Here is a 24,350-nt window from a genome sequence, read left to right as displayed (position 1 = left end):
GCGTTCTTGAGGCTTGGTAAACACAGGCACCATAATACAACCACTTCTCTGCATCCCAGCCTATTACTTGACCTTTCTTGGATTATTCTAATTAGGCTGACTGCACAACTGTGACGCTGAGTAAAGTACTTGTGTTTTTGAGTGAGTTTTTGTCCATTCTATCCATTTGGTTGAATCAGATTGTTTACCAAGTTCAGGCTGGTGACATAAAATGTTGACCTGAAAAGTCCTGGCTTCAGGTGGTGGGGGCAGGGCTACTGAGCTGTGTGATGTAGAAGAGAAATTATCTTTGTTTCAGTGTGTATATACTCTAGAAGACTCTCCTGTTTTGCATAGAACAGTTTCACAGAATTGTAGAGTTGGAAGGGGCAACGAGGGCAGTGCAGGAATCCTTTTGCCCAATGTGGGGCCCAAGCACACAATCCTGAGATTAAGAATCTCATGCTCTACCAATTTAGCTGTCCACCGGAAAGTCAGTTAAACAACATCAAGGCCGCAATTTTAATTTGAACTTACCGTATTTTTCGCTCTATAAGACGCACCAGACCACAAGACGCACCTAGTTTTTGGAGGAGGAAAACAAGAAAAAAAATATTCTGAATCTCAGAAGCCAGAACAGCAAGAGGGATCACTGCGCAGTGAAAGCAGCAATCCCTCTTGCTGTTCTGGCTTCTGGGATAGCTGCACAGCCTGCATTCGCTCCATAAGACGCACACACATTTCCCCTTACTTTTTAGGAGGGAAAAAGTGAGTCTTATAGAGCAAAAAATACGGTAATCAACTAATACTTTAATGGACAAATTGGGTTGGTGTCAATTTTAATTCGTAAGGGCAAAATGTTATCACAGTGTGGTTTTTGTTTATGTTGCTGACCCTTTTTTATCCTGAAATCTTATTAAATTTTTATATTTGTATATTTCATTACACTTAATGGATGATTCTTTATTCTTAAAAAACAGACACACACAGCAGCTTGCAGTAGACATAAAATGATAATATATGATTATATCAACACCATGTATGTTAAAACCAAATAATACAATACATAATCATAATCATCATACAGGAGCAAATACAAGACCAACGGCCCTTCGCCCTGGTTCCTAAGGCAAGGGTGAATAGTCTTAAAGTGATGGTGATGAAAGCTCAAGACTGAACATGCCTTATGTGCCTTCACAAACAAGGAGTTATACAAACAGGACAGCACAATGGGGAATGTTCCCTTTCAGATTCCCCACCACATCAGTGTCTCTTTGTGGGATGATGAGAAGGGACCTTCAACAGGTCTCAGAAGGTTACTGGCAGTGTGATGGCAGAGCTGCAGTCTGCATAATGAGATAGAAGAGAGCCAAGCCAAACCCTCTTTCTTCTTAACGTCACTGTTTCTACCAAGTGGATCACTTTATTTTTTTCCCCCCTGGCAGCCTCCACTAAGTAGCTATCTCATCTTTAAAAGACAGCCCTGAAGGCAGCCCTGTTTAGGGATGTTTTTAATATTTAATGCTGTATTGTTTTTAACACTCAATTGGAAGCCGCCCAGAATGGCTGGGGAAACTCAAACAGATGGGTGGGGTATAAATAAATTATTATTATTATTATTATTATTATTATTATTATTATTAAAAGTCCTTTAACTTTCCTGGACCTCAACGAGCATAATTTACGTCCTATCTGGTATGACACTTAGGGATGAAGTCCATAGCAAAAGCTCAGCTATGATAAAACTGCAGGGGCAAACGGAATTTCTGGACATTCATTTTCGGTTATAAGATGGTTCTTACCTTTCAAGGCACCAACTGCAAATGAAAGCATACCTAGCATAAGTGTGATGCAATGGCTAGAGCAGTAGATTAAGACCAGGACACCTGGGTTCAAATGGAGAGCTTTGTATCATGCCGCCCTGAGCTTCCATGAAGGAAGGAGGAGACAACAACGAATAAAAATAAACATACTGGCCAGGATTCAAAGTTTAATGTGCCTAATGGGAGCAACTCACTGTGAGAACTGCCCCATGTGCCACATAGCAAAGCACTTTAAAAATGGAATACTTTTCAAAACAGCTTGCCATCTAGAATGCGGAACTGCTGCTCAAAGAAAATAAAACTGAAATTCTCACTGGATTTGACGAAGGCCCTGGGCACCTTAAAATGCCTCATTGGATCCTAGCCACTGAGAATTCGAATAGCAATGGAAAATTCAGCATAGCAAACATTCAAGATGTTCCTCTTGCCAAGGTCTAGGTATTAAGATGGTGTGTTTTCTAATTAAAGATTGTGGAATTTTTTCATTAGATTGTATTTCTCCACTAAAGTTCTGTTTTTAAGAGAAAGCTTTCCAGCATCAAGCAATTAGAAGTGCCTTAATCCACTTACATGCAACCTAGAAGGCTTAAGATACAGTAAACCTATTTTGCAAACCTTGTTTTTCCCACCTCATTGCCTTTGCCACTATGATTTTATTCTTAGATACTGATCGCCTGTTTGAGGATTATTACTTTATATACAGCATATAAAAACTTAAAGGTTGGTTTCATGAGGTTACTGCACTCCAATGATGACTCACCACAGTTTAATGCAATATATTGTATTTCCATAAAACCCTGAAATATCTCCTACAATGCATGTTAGACATACAAAATAAAGATGGTGTGGGAGAGACTGATTTGCAAACTGAGCCCCATCAAATTAAACTGGACAAGTTCCCAGATAGATTGTATGAGACTGCAGCTTTAAGCTCTCTGAGATGCTGAAAAATAGTTTGCAGAGAATACGCCAGCTAAGAATTAGAGTTCTACCTTTGAACAAGGGCAGCATCAGGCAAACATTTAGTGAGTCAGTTTGGAGATTGTTGTCTGCAAGTTACTAAGGATCCCACAGCAAAATTATGTCTGAAGTGAAAATAGAAATATAAGGAGCTGACTTATACTGAGTCAGGCAATTGATCCATCTACAGGATTTTAGAAAGAGAAGAAGAAGAAGAAGAAGAAGAAGAAGAAGAAGAAGAAGAAGAGGAGGAGGAGGAGGAGGAGGAGGAGGAGGAGTAGTTTGGATTTGATATCCCGTTTTATCACTACCCTAATGAGTCTCAGATCGTGAAGCTGAGGCTCCAATACTTTGGCCACCTCATGAGAAGAGAAGACTCCCTGGAATAGATGGAGGGCACAAGGAGAAGGGGACAACAGAGGACGAGATGGTTGGATAGTGTTCTCGAAGCTACCAGCATGAGTTTGACCAAACTGCGGGAGGCAGTGGAAGACAGAAGTGCCTGGCGTGCTCTGCTCCATGGGGTCACAAAGAGTTGGACACGACTAAACGACTAAACAACAACAAAGGAGTCTCAAAGTGGCTAACAATCTCCTTTCCCTTCCTCCCCCACAACAAACACTCTGTGAGGTGAGTGAGGCTGAGAGACTTCAGAGAAGTGTGACTTGCCCAAGGTCACCCAGCAGCTGCATGTGGAGGAGCGGAGACGCGAACCCGGTTCACCAGATTACGAGTCCACCGCTCTTAACCACTACACCACACTGGCTCATTCTCAGTCATATCTGGAGACACTGAAGATTGGCTCTCAGACCTTCTGCAATCAAAACTGATGTTCTACTATTGTAGGAGTCATGGAAGGGAACAGGCTCATTGCAACAACCCAAGCAAGACAAAACAGGAGAACAAATGTGGAGGGGGAAAAGCTTTGCTGACAAAGCACCCAGCATGGACACCAAACCTTTCAGCCACACTCATTTGGCTTCTACCACCACCACTAAGTGGGAGGGAGTTTCAGACCTGGGCAACTTTTTACTATCTGCCAAATTCCAAAGGATCATGCTAGTTCTGAAATGCCTAAATTTTAAGTACTCCTTTAAAATGGGTATGCTAGTAATGTTTAGGGAAGTTTTTAATGTTTAATAGGTTATTGTATTTTAGTGTTTTGTTGGAAGCCTCCCAGAGTGGCTGGGGAAACCCAGCCAGATGGGTGGGGTATAAATAAATTATTATTAATTATTATTATTATTATTATTATTATTATTATTATTTTGAGAGTTCACTGAAAATGGACTATGGAACACTAATCCCTGGTTGGCTAGCATGTCCCTTGTTCTAAAAGGCTTCATTTGCATATAGTGAAACCTGATTAACTATATAGCATTGTGGTGCCAGCATAGCCATTGCATGATCCCTGATGGATTAGAATGACTCAGGAGGAATGAAACAGGAAAAAATGGCTGTTGAGATAGCTATAAAAGTAAGGAGAATAGTGGGGAAACTGTTATGAGCACAGTGACAAAAAAGTAGGATTGAGGGACACTATTAACCAGGAGAACATTCATTTTAGCACTGATTTTGTATTATTTTTGACATGACTCATCTTTCTGTTGTTTCTCTCTGTGTTTCTTTGCTGGTGCAAGCATACACTGCAATTCAGATGCAGCTGAACAGTGGCAGATTGGTGATATGAAAGTTAAACCTCACCTTCAACAAACAGGAAAATAGGAAGGCTATATGCTTTCTTCATTATGAGTGTTTGGAGCTAGATTTCAGGTATTATGTGCATCGTTACTGTGTGTGACATTTTTAGTTTAAAAGTTATATCTATAGTGCATAAAATGATACACTCCTATTTTCTAGCCTCCATATACCCTTTAATTGCACTCCCTAATTCCATGGCTTTAGTTAAGCAATTAGTGTAAGTAGATGTAATTACATATTTGAGACATGTGATTATGTAATAATTAAGATGTGCAAAGCAATTCAATAATTAGGGAATGTAAATACACAGGGCCATATTGTGCAAATGATCTTCAACAGAGTTTCAGGCTCACTCAAATATGAAGTTACGTTTGAAACTTTGTGGCGCTAGGTATATGTAACACATATTCCCAGGGGATCTTGTGGGGCAATTTACATTTAACTGGCAATTGCAATTAATTCTGAAGTTCTCCTCCATTCTATCTGTGTTGGGCAGTAGGTTAAGTGGGCAGCAGGGATGACGCGTGAAACTGGATCTAAATAATCCTGAAACTAGATAGTCCTGTGAACACAATTGCTGTATGCCACCCTGATATTTTATGAGAGGGAGGTATATACCTTTATAAGCAAGCAGACAAGCAAATTTTGGTTTGCTTGATGGGCAGTCTTCTGCCTTTGCCACATGGCAATCTGACGACAAGTCAGCTGTTCAGAGAGAAAGTTTCAGAACTTCCACTAGGCTAGAGGAAAGCGGTGAATAGCTGTCAAGAGCCTGGCTGTGTGTCATGGCTTCAAACCAGGATCCTGATGACGCATATGATAGAGAAGGCTGGCACTCCTCACTGGCAAACTGGACAGGGTTAGTACAATGCCCCCCTGCTCTTTTGTGCCTCTGCCACAAGAGCATCTTCAACCTGTGCTTCTGCTCCTTCAAAGGGAATATAAGATCTTTGGAAGCTGCCTTATACCAAAGTCTATCTGTCTATCTAGTGCTGGGATAGCCAATGTAATGCCCTCCAGATGTGTTTGGACTTGGACTCCCATTAGCCCAGCCAGCAGGCCAGTGGGCAGGGATGATGAGAGCCATAGTTCAGCGACATCTGAAGGATACCATGCTGGCTATTCCTTCTAGTACATCACTGTCTCCTCTGACTGAGAGTGAGACCCCTCAGAGTTTCTGGCAGATGCATTTCACATCACCTTCCTGGTCCTTTTAAACAGAATATGCCTGATCAGTCAGCCCCCATCTTTCTGGTAGCTTACCCCTGTGCTCAGAGTATCTATGGCTTTTTAATAGAGAGAGGCCAAAGGAATGGGGCTTGGGATGGAGGATTCCTATGGATTCCTGGAAAACGTCCATTCTGAAAGTTATTAAGTGCTAGGATGATTGACTGAATGACCTCTGTGTTGTGGGAAAGTCCAACTTTGGACGGAAATGAGGCAATCTTCAACTTGACTACATTCTTGAAGGAGGAGGAGAAAGCCTTACATGTGCTCCTAAAGAGGATATTTGCAAGACGAAAACTGAGAATATGGGTTACCCGAAAGCTGGCTTCAAGTTACTAAATGTTAAGTTAGTATGATAGATCAGGGCTTTGCATAGAAGGAGGGACCCTAAATATTTATGGGAGGACAGATGAATATGTCTAATATCCCTAGTCATAGCTAATGCTTAAGCAGAATGATCTGCCCTGCCACAGATTGCTTAGGCAGACTAGCATGCCTTGAAAAAAATAATAATTAGAAATGCACTTCTTCTGTGGGCCCAAATTATCCACCAGTAAAGGAGGGAACTTGCTGTATTCCTACATGATTAAATACTCAGATTTTCTCTCAATAACTGGTTCCAAGACTGATGGGCTGCCAGCATAACATCTTCTATGAGTCCTCCAGTTAGAGGCCCAATTAAAAATTTGTCACAATGCTTCAGAGTGATACTACATTGGGGGCACTGGGGGAGATTTTAAGTGACAACATGTGGCTGTCCTGTGAGGGGTTCCAGGGCCAGTGCCAGTCAGCCTTGTCAGAATGTTGGGGCTTTGGCAAATGTCACACTGAAAACAGGTACACACTGTCTCTACACACGTGCAGGCATTTGTGTGAGTGTACACTTGTTGATTCTTCATGGTGTCAGAGAGTTTGTTTGGACCTTAGGTGAGAACCCGGAGGCTGAGAGGGAAGGTGTGTCAGAAGGAAAATGAATGTGTGTGTGTGTGTGTGTGTGTGTGTGTAACTTTGTATTAATGTAACATTTTTATATGTAACTATGTATTTTTGTAAGACAGTGGTACCTCGGGTTAAGTACTTAATTCGTTCCGGAGGTCCGTTCTTAACCTGAAACTGTTCTTAACCTGAAGTACCACTTTAGCTAATGGAGCCTCCCACTGCCACTGCACCGCCGGAGCACGATTTCTGTTCTCATCCTGAAGCAAAGTTCTTAACCCGAGGTACTATTTCTGGGTTAGCAGAGTCTGTAACCTGAAGCATCTGTAACCTGAAGTGTGTGTAACCCAAGGTACCACTGTATTTTGTTAAGTTGTCTGTCATTGCTTCAGCTTTTTGTATACCACTTAGAGATATTTTAAATATATGAAGTGGTATAGAAATTAAATGATCATCATAATCATAATTATATCTTCTTGGAAAGAAATATAATTGAAGTGACCTGGAAGAAAAGAAGGATTTTGGCCACCTTGCCACGAAAGCTCTATTTTCTTTTGTTGTTTTCCGTATAACAGCTGAAATTAGCTCTCTTGCTACAGATACTTTATATCTCAGTCGCTGGGCTGGCCTCAGATACTTTTAGAACAGCTCACCAGAACTCACTGGGAGAAAGGAGGGAAAGTACTTTTGTATGTTTTAAATTTGACACTGCCATCAAGATCTATTCAATTAAGGTGTCATGTCTCATCTCAAGTGGAAAAACAAAGGTAAAAAGCCAACTGGTTCAATAGCATTTAACAGCTGATAATAGTGTTTCTGCCTGATTTAGTCTAATTACACAGATTGCCATGCTCTGTGTTACAGGCAACCATGAATTATCTGTTCCCTAACCCAAGTATATATTTTTCTCAGATTTTTGTGTGCGGTTAAGGTCCAAATGAAATTGCTGCACACAAAAAAGTTAACCTCCTTGAAAGTGAAGAACTAATTGTTGCTTTATTCCTTTGGATTCTACGCAGGCATCCCTCAGGTTTAAGGTATGCCTGCAACCCCCATAATACATTAAATAAAATCAAATTAAAGAATGAGAGGCAATAACAAAGTCCCCTCCTGAAATATTGCATTTGCTCTGATTATCATAAAATTAAAGGAGTCACTTGAAACCAGAAAACATATGGACGAAAGTAAATAACATTCTTCTTGCAAGGTCTGAATATTGCCAAAACATAATTCACATAAATTGATTATTGCATTGATAGATACAAGATAACATTTCATCCAATATTTGTTATTTTATTACACTGTTATCAGCAGCAGCAATGCAGAACCATTAATGTGTACAAGAGTACAAAAGGGAATGGCCCTGCCCTGGTGAATTTACAGTCCATCATTTGACCCTGGGGTGGGGGATGACAGAGGGAGGGGAGGAAAGGGGGGTAAACAAAAAGGCAATCTTCATCTGTAGCATTTGCTTAGGCCTAGGCACTTATCCACACATCTTCTTGATTTATGTAGGTTCTTTGACACCCAAATTAGTGGCCTGGTTTTCCTTATATCAGATACCCCCCAAAAAAGAAAGAGAAGGTGAAAATGAAAATGAAAATGAAAACAGCAGCAGCAACACCTCTTCCACTAATGCTTTGGCACAAGCCCCTGGTTTCCTGTAACTCAGTCTATAATGAGTCAAATTAGACATATTATTATTTTTAAAAAATTTGTATTCCACCCTTCATCTGAGGATCACAGGGCAGTTTGCAACATAAAAATACAAAGTGAAAACAGACTTATTGTCAGCTCCGTATCTGTGCCCTTAAATGTGTCAGGAGGGTTACACAAACTGTCAGTCCCGACTGATGGGCGGATCCAGATCAAGAGCGCAATGTGTTAATTTGGTTATTGGTTAATTTTGTGGTCTTATTTTATGACTTTAATGTAATTAATACTTCCTTTAATTGTGTGTGAACGGGGTTGTAACCCACCCAAGGACTATTAGTAGAAGGATGGATTGTAATTTCTGATAATGAATTGATAAATTAATTGCCCAGGTGTGAAGGGGTGTATGAGCTTTCACTGAAGCAAATCAGGATTTCCCCCTATGCAAATTGCCTGTGCAGAGTGCTTGAGGTGGCTGAGGACTGTAGCAGAGGCAAAGGGTTAAAATCATATTTCTCTGACCCATTCATGGAGGAGAAGGCTATCAACGGCCACTGGCCAAAATGGCTATGCTCTTCCACCACAACCGAAGGACATAGAATGATGTAATAGAGGTGGCATCACTCTGAAAACACTGAATACAGTCATTGTTCTGTGTTTAATGTGTTTTTGTATTTTTATGCCTTGTTGGAGACTGTTCTGGGATCACTTTGAGGTGATGAAGTAATTTAAATAAATAATATAAATTTATGTAGCCCGACAACATCTGGAAGGCACCACATCCCCCCCCCCCCCCGCTGCTTACCTCAGAGTTATCTGACTGCTTCTTTGACTCATCCTGGCCTGAGAGTAATATGTGTGGATCACTACTCTCCCAAACCCACACAGTCCAAAAAGAAAGAGAGAGAAATCCATAACCAGATCTAAAACGAAAAAGCAAAGAAATCAATTCACTTCTTCCCAAAAGTGAATATTATGCACTGGTTAACCTTGGCAATGTATCTAATAGCACTATTCTTTTATTGTTGGTTCCTCTCTCACCCCATCATAATGTTCTGGGTTCTTTTCTTTTCCCCAAGCGAAAAGCCTGTTATTCCTATTTTAATTGTTGTTCTGCGCTTGCCTCTTACGACCACATTTGTTCATCATAAACACTCTAGGTGAATAATAACTCTAGTGCGCAGTCAAGGGAATTTCTGGGCCGCTCTGTGGATACAGATCTTTCTCTTCTGCTGCCTATTATGTTTCAGCACAGCACAGCAATAAATTCCTATCAATATTCCTAGTCAGGCTATCCTCCAGAGACTGCCTGTGTGAATTTGCTCCAGTTGATTGTATTCCCATATAGATTTAACATGTGAGCTAGGAAGATTTCAAAGTTTCACTTGCAGCAATATTTAAATAGTCCTTTGGGTAGAGCAGTATTGCTGATCTGTTTATTGCTTTGTAATGATCCTCTGCAGGGAAAAAAGAGTCCTTGGGGAAACATAGCTTCCTGCATATCCCCCCCCCCCCCCATCTCACATTCTGAAGATTTCTACCTCCTTCTCTGGAGAATGGCAATCACTGGCATTCTAGCTACTACCTTTGCATTTATCACATATTTCTCTCTCTCTCTCTCTCTCTCTCTCTCACACACACACACACACACACACACACAAAATGTAGGCTAAGGTAAAGGTAAAGGGACCCCGACCATTAGGTCCAGTCACGGACGACTCTGGGGTTGCGGCGCTCATCTCGCTTTACTGGCCGAGGGAGCCGGTGTACAGCTTCCATACAGCTTCCGGGTCATGTGGCCAGCATGACTAAGCCACTTCTGGCAAACCAGAGCAGCGCATGGAAACACCGTTTACCTTCCCACCAGAGCGGTACTTATTTATCTACTTGCACTTTGATGTGCTTTTGAACTGCTAGGTTGGCAGGAGCAGGGACCGAGCAATGGGAGCTCACCCCGTCGCAGGGATTCGAACCGCCAACCTTCCAAACGGCAAGTCCTAGGCTCTGTGGTTTAACCCACAGCGCCACCCGCGTCCCTGAAAATGCAGGCACACAAATTCACCAGAGATTATGATGGTGATAATGATGATGATGATGTTTGTGGTGATCATCATCATCATCATAATTTTATTATGCATATGCCGCCCATATGACCATGTTGCCCCAGCCACTCTGGGCTGCTCCCAACAAAATATTAAAAACACAGTAAAACAACAACCATTAAAAACTACCCTGAATAGGGCTGCCGTCAGTTGTCTTCTAAAAGTCAAATAATTGTTTATCTATTTGACATCTGACGGGAGGGCATTCCGCAGGGTAAACACCACTACCAAGAAGGCCATCTGCCTACCCTCTGCCTGTAGCTTCATGTCTCGTAGTGAGGGAATCACCAAAAGGACTGTCTAGTGTCTGGCAGGACGATGGAGTTGGAGATGCTCCTTCAGGCATACAGGGCCAAGGCCCTGTACGTCGATGTATGCAGATAATAATAATAGTATGCAGATGTAGCCTCATGATATTTAAGTTGCACATCTGGGGTCAATTGCCTTGAGGACTGCACTCAAAATATTTGAAAGGAATTAGGCAGGAGGGAAGGGCTGTAGCTCCCTGGTAGAGAACCTGCTTTGCAACCAGACCAGTCCTGGGTTCAGTCCCAGTATGTCCAGCTAGAGCTGGAAGAGACTCCTGTCTGAAACCCTTGAGAGTTGCTGTCAGTCAGTGTTGACAATACTGAGCTAGATGGACCAGTGGACTGACTCAGTGCAAGGCAGCTTTCTATGTTCCTCGGAGCCTACATGAATACAGCCAGCTCCTCCTTCAGATCTTTGCCTAACACAGAAAGGCCAGGAATGCACCTGGTTGGCACACAACACCAGAGACAAAAGGCATAGTCTTCTCCCTCTGTGCACAGAGGGCCAATGCATCAACAGGGCAGGGTCAGTCCAAAACATTTTGATGTCTGACATGAAGAACAAGATGACACCTCCACCATTCCACAAGAGGGTGAATCCTATTTCAGTACAAGATAGTCTTCCCAAGGATGGTACGTGGGTGGTGCTGTGGTCTAAACCACTGAGCCTCTTGGGCTTGCCAATCGGAAGGTTGGCAGTTTGAATCCCTGCGACAGAGCGAGCTCCCATTGCTCTGTCCAAGCTCCTGCCAACCTAGCAGTTTGAAAGCACGCCAGTACAAGTAGATAAATATGTACCGCTCCGGCGGGAAGGTAAATGGCATTTCTGTGTGCTCTGGCTTCTGTCACGGTGTTCCATTGCGCCAGAAGCAGTTTAGTCACGCTGGCCACATAACCTGGAAAGCTGTCTGTGGACAAATGCCGGCTCCTTCAGCCTGAAAGCAAGATGAGTGCCGCAACCCCATAGTCGTCTTTGACTGGACTTAACCGTCCAGGGGTCCTTTACCTTTTATCTTTGTCTTCTCCACCACACCTGAAGGGAGCGGGCTAGTTACGGAGAAGCAGGACAGGAAGCATAGCAAACTCAGAGGGGTAAAGCAAAAAAACAAAACAAAATAGCAGAAGGGTACAGCCAGGGAGCTCAAGAGGAATAGGTGCCCCTCTGCATTTACCACTTGAGGCAGTTGCCAAATGGTAGGGCCATTCCTGGAAGGGGGCTTAAGACAGCTTCCATTCATTTCAGTTGATCTTGAACAGCAGGTTCAAGGTTCTCTTTAAAATCCCAAAGGGATTACTTCTCAGGACAAAATGCTTGCACCAATCATGCCTCTTACTAGATGCTTTTGAGGAAGTCATTTAAGAATACAGCTGGTCAATAGACTGTGTTCCAGAGGTTTGTAAATTAAAAATAGGTGTTTTCTCACCAGCTATCCGATGGTACATATTTGGGGGGGGTGGGTGCAAGGGGAATCAGTAATTGGTTATATAAGATGTTGTTGAGTTTTTAAAACCTGAAGCATTATGCATCAAAGAAAGGTTACTTTGTGTAAAACTTCTAATGATTTAGCTGGCTATGCGTGACAACCAGCTCACAGTCTGACTTTATTATGTTATTTCATTTTCTCATTGCTTTCCACATAAAATCCCTCATGGTGACTTATGATATAGTTCCAGAAAATACACAAAGCTTACAAACATTTAAAAAAAAATCAAGAAAATACGACAAAAGATGGGGGGGCGGTTCTTTCTAAAAAGCGCTCATCCAGAAATTTTTTATAAAGGACAAAGAATGCCCCACCTATATAAAAGGATTACCATTTTATTAAAAGCATATGGAACTTCTCTTTTTAAAGAACAAAATGAAAACAGGCCTACAAAATGTATGATGTAGCAGCCAGCATAACCTATCAGCCTATTCTACCTGCTTACCTTGTTTTCTTTTCCTTGGACTGCCAAAGATAGAAAAACCGGACTCAGGAAGGTCAGTGGATTTCTGTAAGGTTCCCATACACCTGGTGTGCTGCATTCTGGGTCTAAACAAAACTAATGACATGGTCTTGATTTGAAATAATAATAAAAAATAAGAAATAGGGCTTTTATTTTGCTAATCCTTCTGATTACCCAGTAATGGGATATGCAGGAGGGGAAGTGTATCAGGTTCCTAGTAACCAATTAGAACAATTACAGAATCTTCTTGCTATGGAGAAAACTATCAGAAACCCAGCAAATCACTTATTGGGTGCCAAAGTAAATCAGGCTTCTTCAAAAACTTCATATGAAATGATAAACTTCATATGAAATGACAAGCAATATGTCACTGTGTTCAAAATACAAGTTGTGACCGGAAAGTTCAGTGATTGGTCACAGAAATCGGACACTGAGAAGTAATCGAAAATACATACCTTACAGGCCTTCAAAGTAGGCCTCCTCTGATACGATTAATCACTGACAATGTTCATAGAACTGTTGGAAACTTCTGGAAAAGTCCTCTTTTCGTACTGCTTTCAGTTCCCTCATCACAGTGGCTTGGATGTGTGAAATACTGGAAAATCTGTGCCCTTTCAGTGCAGATTTAAGTTTTTTGGGGGGAAAGAAATCTGGTGGGACAAATCAGTAACCTCAGTAACAATTTCATGTGGAATGTATAATTCTTCCGCCATCATTTGGATGGACAAACCTCGATCCCGCATCAATAACTCACAAACTCTGTCAACATTTGCCACCGTTCTGTTCGTCGACGGTCTGCCAGACTGAGGGTCATCTTTGATGGTTTGCCACCATACACAGAAATGCTTAAACCACTCATACACTGTCTTTCAAGTTACAGCTTCATCTTCATACACAATTGTGAACATTTTATGGGTTTTCGATGTGTCACTGTGGGTTCACAACTGGTTCCTTTCCCTGGGTCCAGCAAAAAAATAATAATGAAGCAAGCCAGCACTGTTTCACAACAATGCTATATTTTTCTTTAAAAATATGCACTCCTTCATGATGCCTTGATGCATAAAAGGCAGCTATTTGCATTTTTCTTGGATAAATGACTGCACAAATCCCCATCTAGACTTGCCTCAACCTGTTTTCTTACATCATCATTGTTGCCACTTTGGGTGCCAATTCAGTTATTTTATTCAACATAATCCTTCTAATCTTTCTCTCCCCCCTGCCCTATGCAGAGAATGTTTAAAGCAGCTTTTACTGAAATTTTGCTACTTGCCTTCTAACATGCAATACCTCTTATAGTTTGTGTTTATGGCAAAATAAGTCAGGAGCAGCTCCACTGACCAAGACTGAACCCTGGAGACTAGAATGATGGTATGCTGAACTTTGCGTTCCCACAAGCCTGCCAAGTGTTTTGCCCCCGTGCAGCCGTGTAGCTTCCGCAATTTCTCTGGGGTGAACAGAGATAATTGCCAGCAGGGGTGGGGCAGGTGGAGAGATGCAGGGAACCACAAAAAACATGGAGAGGAAAATACTCACTTCTGTCACAGGGGAGAACCTCCTCCTGCTGTAATCTTCAGGGCTCATTCTGTTGGCTATTTGCAGTATAGTAGCGCTGCAGAGAGCTTGCTGGGGAGACCATGCATTAAAAAGGGACTCAAAAATAACTTAAACAAGGTTTTAATAACAAAAACAAAACTCCTTATACACTAAATACATCAACAACAAACCAGACCCAACCACCAACCCATCCCCCAGGGTAATGGGAGAGCTAGGTGCTGCTCTTTATATACTACACCCAATTGCCAACACAGCTTAATCAATACAATTCAGCAGCACCTGCTATGTTTCACAGCTGTAAAGCTGGGTCTCGTTATCTTGCTCTGGCCCTTGCTCTGGCCCCTTAAAGACATACACATCGGGTGGAACAGTGATGAACCTTTACATTTAAAGAAACCATTCAACACATTCTTGGGCTTCCCTACGTTTATAGCAATTAGGAATAGAAAAATGTGCTTCACTAGTACATTGCTTATTTAGTTATGTAAGACCGAATATAGATTCAAAGGACACAGTCTTATGTATGAGTGCATTTTTCTTCACATTTTCAATGCACATTATCCCCCTTTCTCTTCCCCCATCTCTTGCTTTTTCCTCTTTGCATCAATACTGGTATCAATACTGGGGGCGGGGGGAACCTTGGGCTTATTTTGGTCCATGAGACTGTTTTGGTCAAGCCTTCAATCACCTGATGTCATAGGATGTCAGGTGCATGAAGTTAAATCTGCTACTACAAAGGAAAAATAGGGAGATCACTCCCAGTCATTCCTTTGCAGCCATAGCCTGACATCCATTGACAAAAGGTGATGGTTTGGCTTACCCACTTTTACCCTTGACTACCCACCGACTGTTGAAATGTGGCCTGTCACAGCCAGAAGTGCTTCGACACAACCCTGACCTGGAGGTTTACAACAAAATTCAAAAATGAAGGCTGTTAGAGAGAGAGAGAGAGAGAGAGAGAGAGAGAGCGTGCGCATGGGTTTCAGTTGAAAGCACCCAGTGCCATTTTTTTAGAAAAAGAGGTGTTGGAACTCACCATGAACACCTTCCTCGTTCTCTTTGAATGGCAATGGTGCCCACCTGAGAGGTGATGAAACTGAGTTCCAGTGAGTTTCAGCTAAAAAAAAAGAGAGAGAGATCTGAGAGCGTCTATACATGTCTACTTAGAAGCAAATCCCAGAAGTTTAATGTGAATTATTCTAGGAAAGTGAATATAGGATTGCACTCTTAAAGTTCGATTCAATTATATAAACTAGTTCTTGCAGTCTTATCAGAAAGTATACACAATTTTTATTTAGAATTTTAATGACATCTACAGAGATGCTTACATGTAGACAAATAAATTACTTGGATGTAAATATGCCAAGGATTGAGGTGAAATATAGAAAAGTTTCTGATTTAGAAGATTTGATATACAAGAGAGCTCATCAGTTTAAAATCAGCTTTCCTCCCTTCATTACTCTCCCCATAAGTTTTTATTTTTCCTGGTGCCAGGACTGAAATACTGCAAATTGTACTCTATGCGCTTAAATGATAAGACATAAGAAACCCAGAGGCTTGATGTGCTCAGTTGTTTAGTTTTCTCACCTCCGAAACTGTTTTGCTGTTTCTGAATTGATGGACATTTTAATTATTCTGCAACTAGAAGTGTTAATTACGCTAAAGAACAAGGTGATAATTTGCAGGTACTAAAAAGTTCCCACACTGGTTTTCCCAAGGTAAACTTGAGCACCATTAACTCATTTATAAACACATATATACTTTACAGATGCTTCTGGTAGCAAAGTTATCATTCACAATGTGGATCTAATATGGGCTGTGTTTATATGGCGGGGGCGGGAACCTCAAACACATTTGATACTTCAGTAGGCATGTCTTCAGAAGCAAATCCTTACCGCTGCACTGCCATTTTTTATGTGAGGCAGTTATCTCTTTAAACACACACACACACACACACACACACACACACGCCCCCAAACCATTTCTCCTGGATGGAATATCACATCCAGTAAATTCATGTGAAGAAATTTCCCAGAATTCTCTCCTGCTTTCTGAAGATGGAATAATATATTTCTAGATTAGAGGCTGTTTTGCAAAAGTACAGCCGTTCTTTGTGATTCTGAGGCAATAAACACCCTTTTGTGGGAAGGCGATGTTAGAATTCCTGCTCCATGATTGCAGTCATAGGATTGTTGTCTTTCACATGACGATATATGTTTTGACTCCACAGAGTGGGAAGTGATGGAGACAGGATGTTTGTGTTACTGTGTTCCGTGAAGTGGGACTTTTGTCCTTTGTTCTTTTTCTCTTTGCTGTCTGATGCTAGAGAGAGATGGAACCATGTTGCAGTGCTCCATATGTGTTTATATGTAAATAAAGTAGATTAGCCAAAATGCTGAGTTGCTGAGGTCTGTTACGCAACTGCGAAGACTCTGCGGATCCCTAAGTGTGCCGATGTCTGTTGGCATCGGTCGCTGTGATGTTCGGGCAGAAGAAAGCTTTTGAAGTTCCCGAACGATTGGCCAGGAGGGAGAGAACATGCCAGTCGGGCTTGTGTCTCTACCAGGGTCCTATTCGAGTGTAGGATGAGCTCCTAACAGGCTACTCTGCAAGAATGAAGCAAGACATAGCACATAGCACAGCTAGCCTGCTCGTAAGCATAAAGCACAAGACTAGCTGGCATATAGCTGGCTTGCTGGCATCTGCCTGTCTTGGAAGACAATGGAATCTTTCATTCTGTTCAGTCTCTTCAGTTCATTAAAACACACATATACATCCATCATACAGGAGAACCCTGATCTAGTTGAAATACCTACAACAGTGGTGTACTTTAACTTATTAGTTATTAAGCTACATCTCTGCGCAGCTCTTCTGGCAAGTGATGTTCAAGGCAGAAATGCAACAATCTCCATGTTCTTGGGCTTATTCAGCTGCTGCCCCCCCCAGCCTCTGCTGCTGTTGCCAATCCTGTGTCAAACACACCTATGTGGGACATGTTAGGTACTCTTCCATGCCGAAGTTCAAAAGGCGTATGTGTAGTTCCTGTTAAGTTGTGGGTGAACATATCAGACAACACAGCAATTCTTCAAACAGCTCTTGTTTATTCACAGGCCAGAACAGAACTGACCGAAGGGTTCAACCAACCTGCTTATATAGAGCTCCACGACAAAACAACAGTAACAACTTTCTGTAACTATCCAATCACTGAACGTCACTTTCAATTCCTTATTTGCATATGCGGACCTGAGGGAAAACTATCTACAGTATTCCCCTGCTGGCCCAGGGTGAGAACTTTGGTACATAACAGTTCCCTCGGTTGGCACAAATAATACTGCTAGTACTGCTAGCATTTTGTGCTAGCTCTGGGAACTAACATAAGGCTGCCCTAGGAGGCTTCTTCTTCTTCTTCTTTAGCTGAAGAGAGATAAAAAAAAATCAAATTAATCAACCTGAATGCGATTCCTGTAGATTCATATACCTTCCAACATTTCTATGATGAAAATAGGTAAGGTAAAGGGGCCCCTGACCATTAGGTCCAGTCGTGGCCGACCCTGGGGTTGCGGCGCTCATCTCACTTTATTGGCTGAGGGAGCCAGTGTACAGCTTCCAGGTCATGTGGCCATCATGACTAAGCCACTTCTGGCGAACCAGAGCAGCGCACGGAAATGCCGTTTACCTTCCCGCCGGAGCGGTACCTATTTATCTACTTGCACTTTGACGTGCTTTCGAACTGCTAGGTTGGCAGGAGCAGGGACCGAACAACGGGAGCTCACCCCGTCACGGGGATTCAAACCGCCAACCTTCTGATCGGCAAGTCCTAGGCTCTGTGGTTTAACCCACAGCGCCACCCGCGTACCTCAGGGGAGTTCTATTCCATCACCATCATCATAAGTTTCCTATTTATATCCCACCCAACTGACTGGGTTGCCCCAGCCACTCTGGGCACCTTCCAACATATATAAAAACATAACAAAGCATTACATTTTTTAAAAGATTCCCTATACAGGGCTGTCTTCAGATAGCTCAGGGGTCAGAAAACTCTGATATTTCTCCAGTGAAAATAAGGAAAAGTGGGACGTTCCGGGATCAAATCAGAAACTGGGACAGCTTCTGTAAATCCAGGACTGCCCCTGGAAAATAGAGATACTTGGAGGGTCTTGAGCAGCTTGAGGTGTCATTTTCACTTTTAGCTGATTCTTCAAAATATCTCCCCAGTAAAACTTGAAGCCCCACTCCCAAGGGCCTAGAGGGCAGGATTAGAACTGTGGAGTAGTAGTCAATGTTGGTTCCACTCAGTGAGTGAGACCCACTGAAATGAATAGACATTACTAGCTTGTGTCCTTTAATGTCATTGGGTCTAAACTGAGTCGAACCTAGTTGACTACAGCCCACCGGACAGAAATAGCAGGGGAGCAGGTTTTGAATGCATATTAGGAGAAACCTTCTAAAGCTAAGACCTGTTGAACAGTGGAAGAGATTGGAGGTGGAAGACTCCTTTAAGCAGAGGCTGGGGAGCTATCTTTTAGGGATGCTGTAGTTACATCCTATATTGTAATCCTGCACTGAGCAAGAAGTTGGCGTTCATAGAATTGTAGCACTGGAAGGGAACCCAAAGGCTCATCTAATTTTAGCCCTGAGATCTTGTGATGAAGGGCGGTATTTTTCGCTCTATAAGACGCACCAGACCACAAGACGCACCTAATTTTTGGAGCAGGAAAACAAGAAAAAAAATATTCTGAATCTCAGAAGCCAGAACAGCAAGAGGGATCACTGCGCAGTGAAAGCAGCAATCCCTCTCACTGTTCTGGCTTCTGGGATAGCTGTGCAGCCTGCATTCGCTCCATAAGACGCACACACATTTCCCCTTACTTTTTAGGAGGGGAAAAGCGAGTCTTATAGAGTAAAAAATATGGTACATAAAGGTAAAGGTAAAGGACCCCTGACAGTTAAGTCCAGTCGCGGATGACTCTGGGGTTGCAGCACTCATCTCGCTTTACTGGCCGAGGGAGCCAACGTTTGTCCGCAGACAGTTTTTCCGGGTCATGTTGCAAGCATCACTAAGCCGCTTCAGGTGAAACCAGAGCAGAGCATGGAAATGCCGTTTACCTTCCTGCCGGAGCAGATACATAAAATTAATAATAAATAGTCTAAACCCCTGCAATGAAGGAATGAATGACTTCCAAGATTTCTTCTAACTCTGATTCTATAATGCCTTCTTATTCCAAGGCAACCTCAGAATGTTGTTAGCTCCTAGCAATCTTACTGGAATGCATGAATCAGCGGAGGAAAGTGTATTACATCATTACTTTATACATATAAAAGCATATCCATAAAACTTCCATCGTTTAAATAATCTAAATCCTATTAAACCTGCCAGTGGTTTATAGGTAGAACAGCCATCAACAAGCATGCTGTTCCAGCAGAAGAACCCTGAAGCACAAGAGGAAAAGTATAAGAAACTGGCCAACAAGAATCACAATTAAGGTTAATATGCCCAGGAGAGTTACTGCACTTCACTGCATTGATTTCCCTTTTTCTTTTTAGTAATCGGTTTTACCACCCTGATCTGCTCAGTATTGACTGATTCCATCGAACAGATTTAATACAGTTCTTACAGCTTTAAAAATGGTAGACAAAGAGGGGCAAATATCCTATTAAAGAGATGAGGATGTGGCACAATTCAGTTACCGGAAAGAAGGAGAAAATCAGGGTTTAAATTAAGTGGTCAGAATCAAAAGAAAAGGGATCATTGTGGAGTATTTCACAAACACATGAGTGATGATTCCTGATCAATAGCTTTTAACAGCAAGGGGCCAATCTGGAAATTGATTTGGAATTTCATAACGTAATAACATCTGAGGAGTAAAAAGAACTTGGATCCACACTCTAGTTTTGGAACTGGTAGGCTTGAGAATATAATTCATCAGTTACTCTCAAACATCTAGTGTGAAGGAAGCTGGCCGTTATGCCTTCCTTCAGTCTTGCCCCAGCAAATTTTGGAGACATCAGAGGCAAATCTTCAGACCAGTAATAAATTAATTAGACGCCGTCCACAAAAGAACGGGTTGAAAAAGACAATAAATGTCTAGAGGAGTAGAAAAGAGTTTTTCAAGCAGCAGAAATCAAAAAAGGCAAAATGTACAAAAGGAGAAGAAGAAAAGCATAATACAAAGAAAACATGCAGTGCACCATGGAGGGAGGCAGAGCAATAGATTCTTTAAAATAATAACACAAAGGAGACCAGAGAAAGAATTCGGAACTTTAAAGGTTCAGAAGAAAAAGAATTAAAACAAAGAGAAAGCTACAGAAGTTTCAGCGGGTAGGAAAGGGAACTTGAAAAGGCACCAAGTTTGACTGTTAGCCAATTACAACAGTAAGCCCCCATCTTTAACTTGCGAAGACTTTGAAGGCATAAAGCTCAACAACTGTAATCATCAGTCAACAAGTTACGGTTGCAGAATAACAAGGTATGATATAAATAAATGATGCCTCCGCAACATAGGTCAGAAAGGATGCATCTGAAAAGGATCAATAATTTTAAATGGAGGCAATTAATTCGATTTGTGTACACAGGGTGTGATTTGATGGCATCTGTTCTTTGTGCTTTGCTGTTTCAAAGCAGTAGACAGAGCACACAGTATGCCTCTTCTCACATTAGGCCTTGTGTCCCATGCTAGGCATGTTTACTCTGAAGTAGACACCGCCCCCCCACACAAAAACAACCTGCAAGAAATCAGAGGGAAGTTATCCCCTTCCTGTCCTTCTTCTGATTATACCCCCCACCCCCATTTACAAAAACAAAAATTGGAAAACACTCCCATGATTTATTTATTTTTTTACTTGCTTTCGGAGTGAGTGAAATCTTCTTAAGACAATCTACAGCATTCTTAAATCATTCCTAGAGAGACGCAAAGTTAAAATCCAAAAGGCACTGCTATCTTCATGAGAAGAGAAAAAGAATAAAAGGGTAAATAGCTCATACATCACATTTTGCACAAGCCCAACACGTCTGCGGAAGTGACACTTCCTCTGCTACTAACTCCCCCCACCTCCATAGGATTACTCTGTAAAGTGTAAATGTTGCATTTCATATTACATGAGCAGCAAATAAGTTTATGTTTAATAAGAAAGTAAGCATAGTGTACATTTCAATTTCACACACACCCAAAACAGAGAGTAGGACCAATCCCCAGCCACTGGCGGAGGAACAGGGGTGCGGGCGGCATGCCACACCCCCGGGACAGGCACCAGCCACGCCTGCTCTCCGCCCCACCCCCACTGGAGCTTGAAGCTCCTCCACTGTCCCCAGCCCTGCCCCAGCCTTCTTCAGACACTTTACATCTCTGCTCAGAAGTGAGTCCCACTGAGTTCAATAGGCGTAACACTCAAGTAATTGTACATAGGACAGCAGCATCAGTATTCTAACTGAAACAAGTGATCTACCACATCTGATCCCCCCCCAAATTGCCAAAACATATATTGTTTTAAAGTTAAAGCAATATATGAATTTTGCCCCCAAACGCTCAGCTTTACATATAGATATGTTTGTTCGTGTGCTTTTTCATTCTGAAAAAATCATCCAGATAACAAGGGGCAGAATTAAAAAATAGTGGTTTTGCTACGTGGTACTGGAAATGCTGAGGGACACGGGTGGTGCTGTGGGTTAAACCACAGAGCCTAGGACTTGCCGATCAGAAGGTTGGCGGTTCGAATCCCTGCGACGAGGTGAGCTCCCGTTGCTCAGTCTCTGCTCCTGCCAACCTAGCAGTTCGAAAGCACGTCAAAGTGCAAGTAGATAAATAGGTACCGCTCCCGCAGGAAGGTAAACGGCATTTCCGTGCGCTGCTCTGGTTCGCCAGAAGCAGCTTAGTCATGCTGGTCACTTGTACGCCAGCTCCCTCGGCCAATAAAGCGAGATGAGCGCCGCAACCCCAGAGTCAGCCATGACTGGATCTAATGGTCAGGGGTCCCTTTACCTTTTACTGAAAATGCTGCCACATGGAAGACATACAGTGGAACCCAGTGTATATTTCTCCTTGTGCAGCAGAAGGTTCTCCTTCCTTCTATTCCCCCCCCTTTTTGCCTCCTAAAATCTGTTCTAGGGTTCCCCAAAAACCCTGGAGCAGATTGGGGGAGGGGCACATGATGCACACCGGGGAATGAGAGGAGGGAACTCCCATTGCACAAGAGGAAATCCTTGCACTGATTAGATTTGGTAGTTTAATACTAGCCATACAAATGTGCATGATTCAGTTACACAGTCCATCTCTGTTGCAGTCCCATCAGTGTCGGAGGAACTACCCTATTGTGGGAAACCCACCAGTGCCAAAACCCTGCAGACATCTGGAAAGGCTTTCAATGTTTTCAAGTTCTACCATTGTGAAGCTTTTATGATTGGACTTTGCAGGGCTCCTTCTGTCTATATTGTTTCTGCTTTTCGTCTGATTGTTTTACCTATGTGAATCCTATATAAGCTTATATATATATCACATTAACCTGTTGGGTAGAGTTGCTAATATAGAGCTTACCTTCAGGTTTTATTTAGATGGAGACTTTATATTTTAACCCAAAACAGCAACCACCAGCATCCCTTAATCTGCCAAATGAAGCAGTAGATGTTCTCATCATCTATGTAACTGCCTAATCCCTTTACAATCCTCTTAAGCTTCAGTGATATTGCTTGTTCTGAGAGACACAGCTTAATTTGCTGCACAGTGTCACATTTCATTCAACACATTTTACATTAGATGCATCTTAGCTACATCAAATGGCTATTGGTCCTTGTAATACACCTTGTGGTGTAAAGATGAATTCCTCATCACTAGATACACTCCCATTCATAAAAGGTGTGTGTGTGGCGGGGTATTGTTTCCACCAATCACTCTCCATCGAGATTGTATTTAGCAAACCCAGGGAATCTGTACAGTTTCAAAGGGGTGGGAGAGGGAAGTACAGAACTTTTCTTCTTTTTTAATAGCTTCTCCATTAGGACCAAATGTGTGTGCCATTTGAGAAGCTTCAAGGGAACAGCTGGCGATCAGCCACACATCCAGGTCAGTGGTGGCACTGGACAGACAGGAGAAGCATCTCACAGTGTCTGCCATGTTTGTTTTTATTTTAAAAAATCTCCATCAGTCTTCCTTAACATGCTCCTCAAGCTGAAGGTACCACTGGCAGTCTATAACATTGGAGTAGCCCATGGACATGCAGTGCCAAAGAATCTGGAAGCTGATGCAATAAAGTCATGGCCTGCTTAACCCAGTGAAATGTTGGCTTTGTCCTTTCACTGCCCTCCTTTCTCTGCCCTCTATTTGCTCTGTTCCCACACTGCCAGCACACTATTAAATGCAGGCCAGGCACTCTGTAGGTCATTGACTGTCCTCATAATTATCTCATCTTTGCTTGGCTCTCCACATTCCAAATGATAACAACAGCCAAACTGTCTACTGAAAAGCATTCCCCCCCCCCCCACTGGTATCTATGATGGATAATAAACAAACATTTTTTTGTCACATGGGGCAATGGGATAGATCAGATCTGTCCCTCTGACGCTGGAAACAGGGCTTGGATTCTGAAGAATGAGATCTGATGTCAGAATCTCTCTCCCCATCTCAGGCTCCTTGATCACCCTGGCCTAACTAATGTCAGAGCTATGATATTGGTAGGGCCATATAGGAGATGTGTCAGGAAGCTGTTGGTTCCTTACCTGTCTTGTTCCCTCACCATACCCAGAAAGTGCGGAGAAATTGAGTCACATTCAAGAGGCATCCCTGTCAAGAGTGTGCATAAATCACCCTCCTCTTCTAAAACAGTTTTCTTCCCCCGCCCCAAGCCTGGAAGCATATGGAGGAAACCAGAGTGTTTCCCCACTCTTATTTCTGCTCCACTGATACAGCCCAGTATGGTGTAAGACAATTCAGTTCAACTGCCTTCAGTTCTACCCGACACTGGAAAGCTGGAATATTATGGGACACTGTGTGGGGGCCACAGAAAGGTGGTGAATATTGTGGAGAATATTAAATTCTGCAAAGCAGGCTTCTTTTTCTAGGGGGAATCAGAATGGAAAAATCTCAGAAAGAATGTTTCCGATAAATTTTTGGCTCAGCCCCACTTTTAAGCAATGCAAGCCAGAAGGAAACATTCTGCTATACATATTGTGT

General features: G+C 42.3%; 1 protein-coding gene across 1 annotated transcript in view; it reads right to left on the bottom strand.

Annotated features, from left to right (window-relative positions):
- Positions 1–9,116: 9,116 nt before the first annotated feature.
- Positions 9,117–24,350, bottom strand: part of LOC308478502 (uncharacterized protein) — an 84,555-nt gene continuing 69,321 nt past the window's right edge. The window contains exons 4-8 of the mRNA XM_081008359.1: positions 15,227–15,307; positions 14,170–14,259; positions 13,092–13,593; positions 12,619–12,732; positions 9,117–9,202 (exon numbers count right to left, since the gene is read on the bottom strand). Coding sequence (XP_080864485.1) covers positions 14,207–14,259; positions 15,227–15,307 — 134 coding nt within the window. The 3' untranslated portion in view covers positions 9,117–9,202; positions 12,619–12,732; positions 13,092–13,593; positions 14,170–14,206. The remainder of the gene's footprint in view (positions 9,203–12,618; positions 12,733–13,091; positions 13,594–14,169; positions 14,260–15,226; positions 15,308–24,350) is intronic.

Source organism: Podarcis pityusensis, assembly GCF_964106645.2.
Source record: "Podarcis pityusensis genome assembly, chromosome: 5".
Taxonomy (NCBI): domain Eukaryota; kingdom Metazoa; phylum Chordata; class Lepidosauria; order Squamata; family Lacertidae; genus Podarcis; species Podarcis pityusensis.
This window is presented reverse-complemented; position numbering and strand designations above follow the sequence as displayed.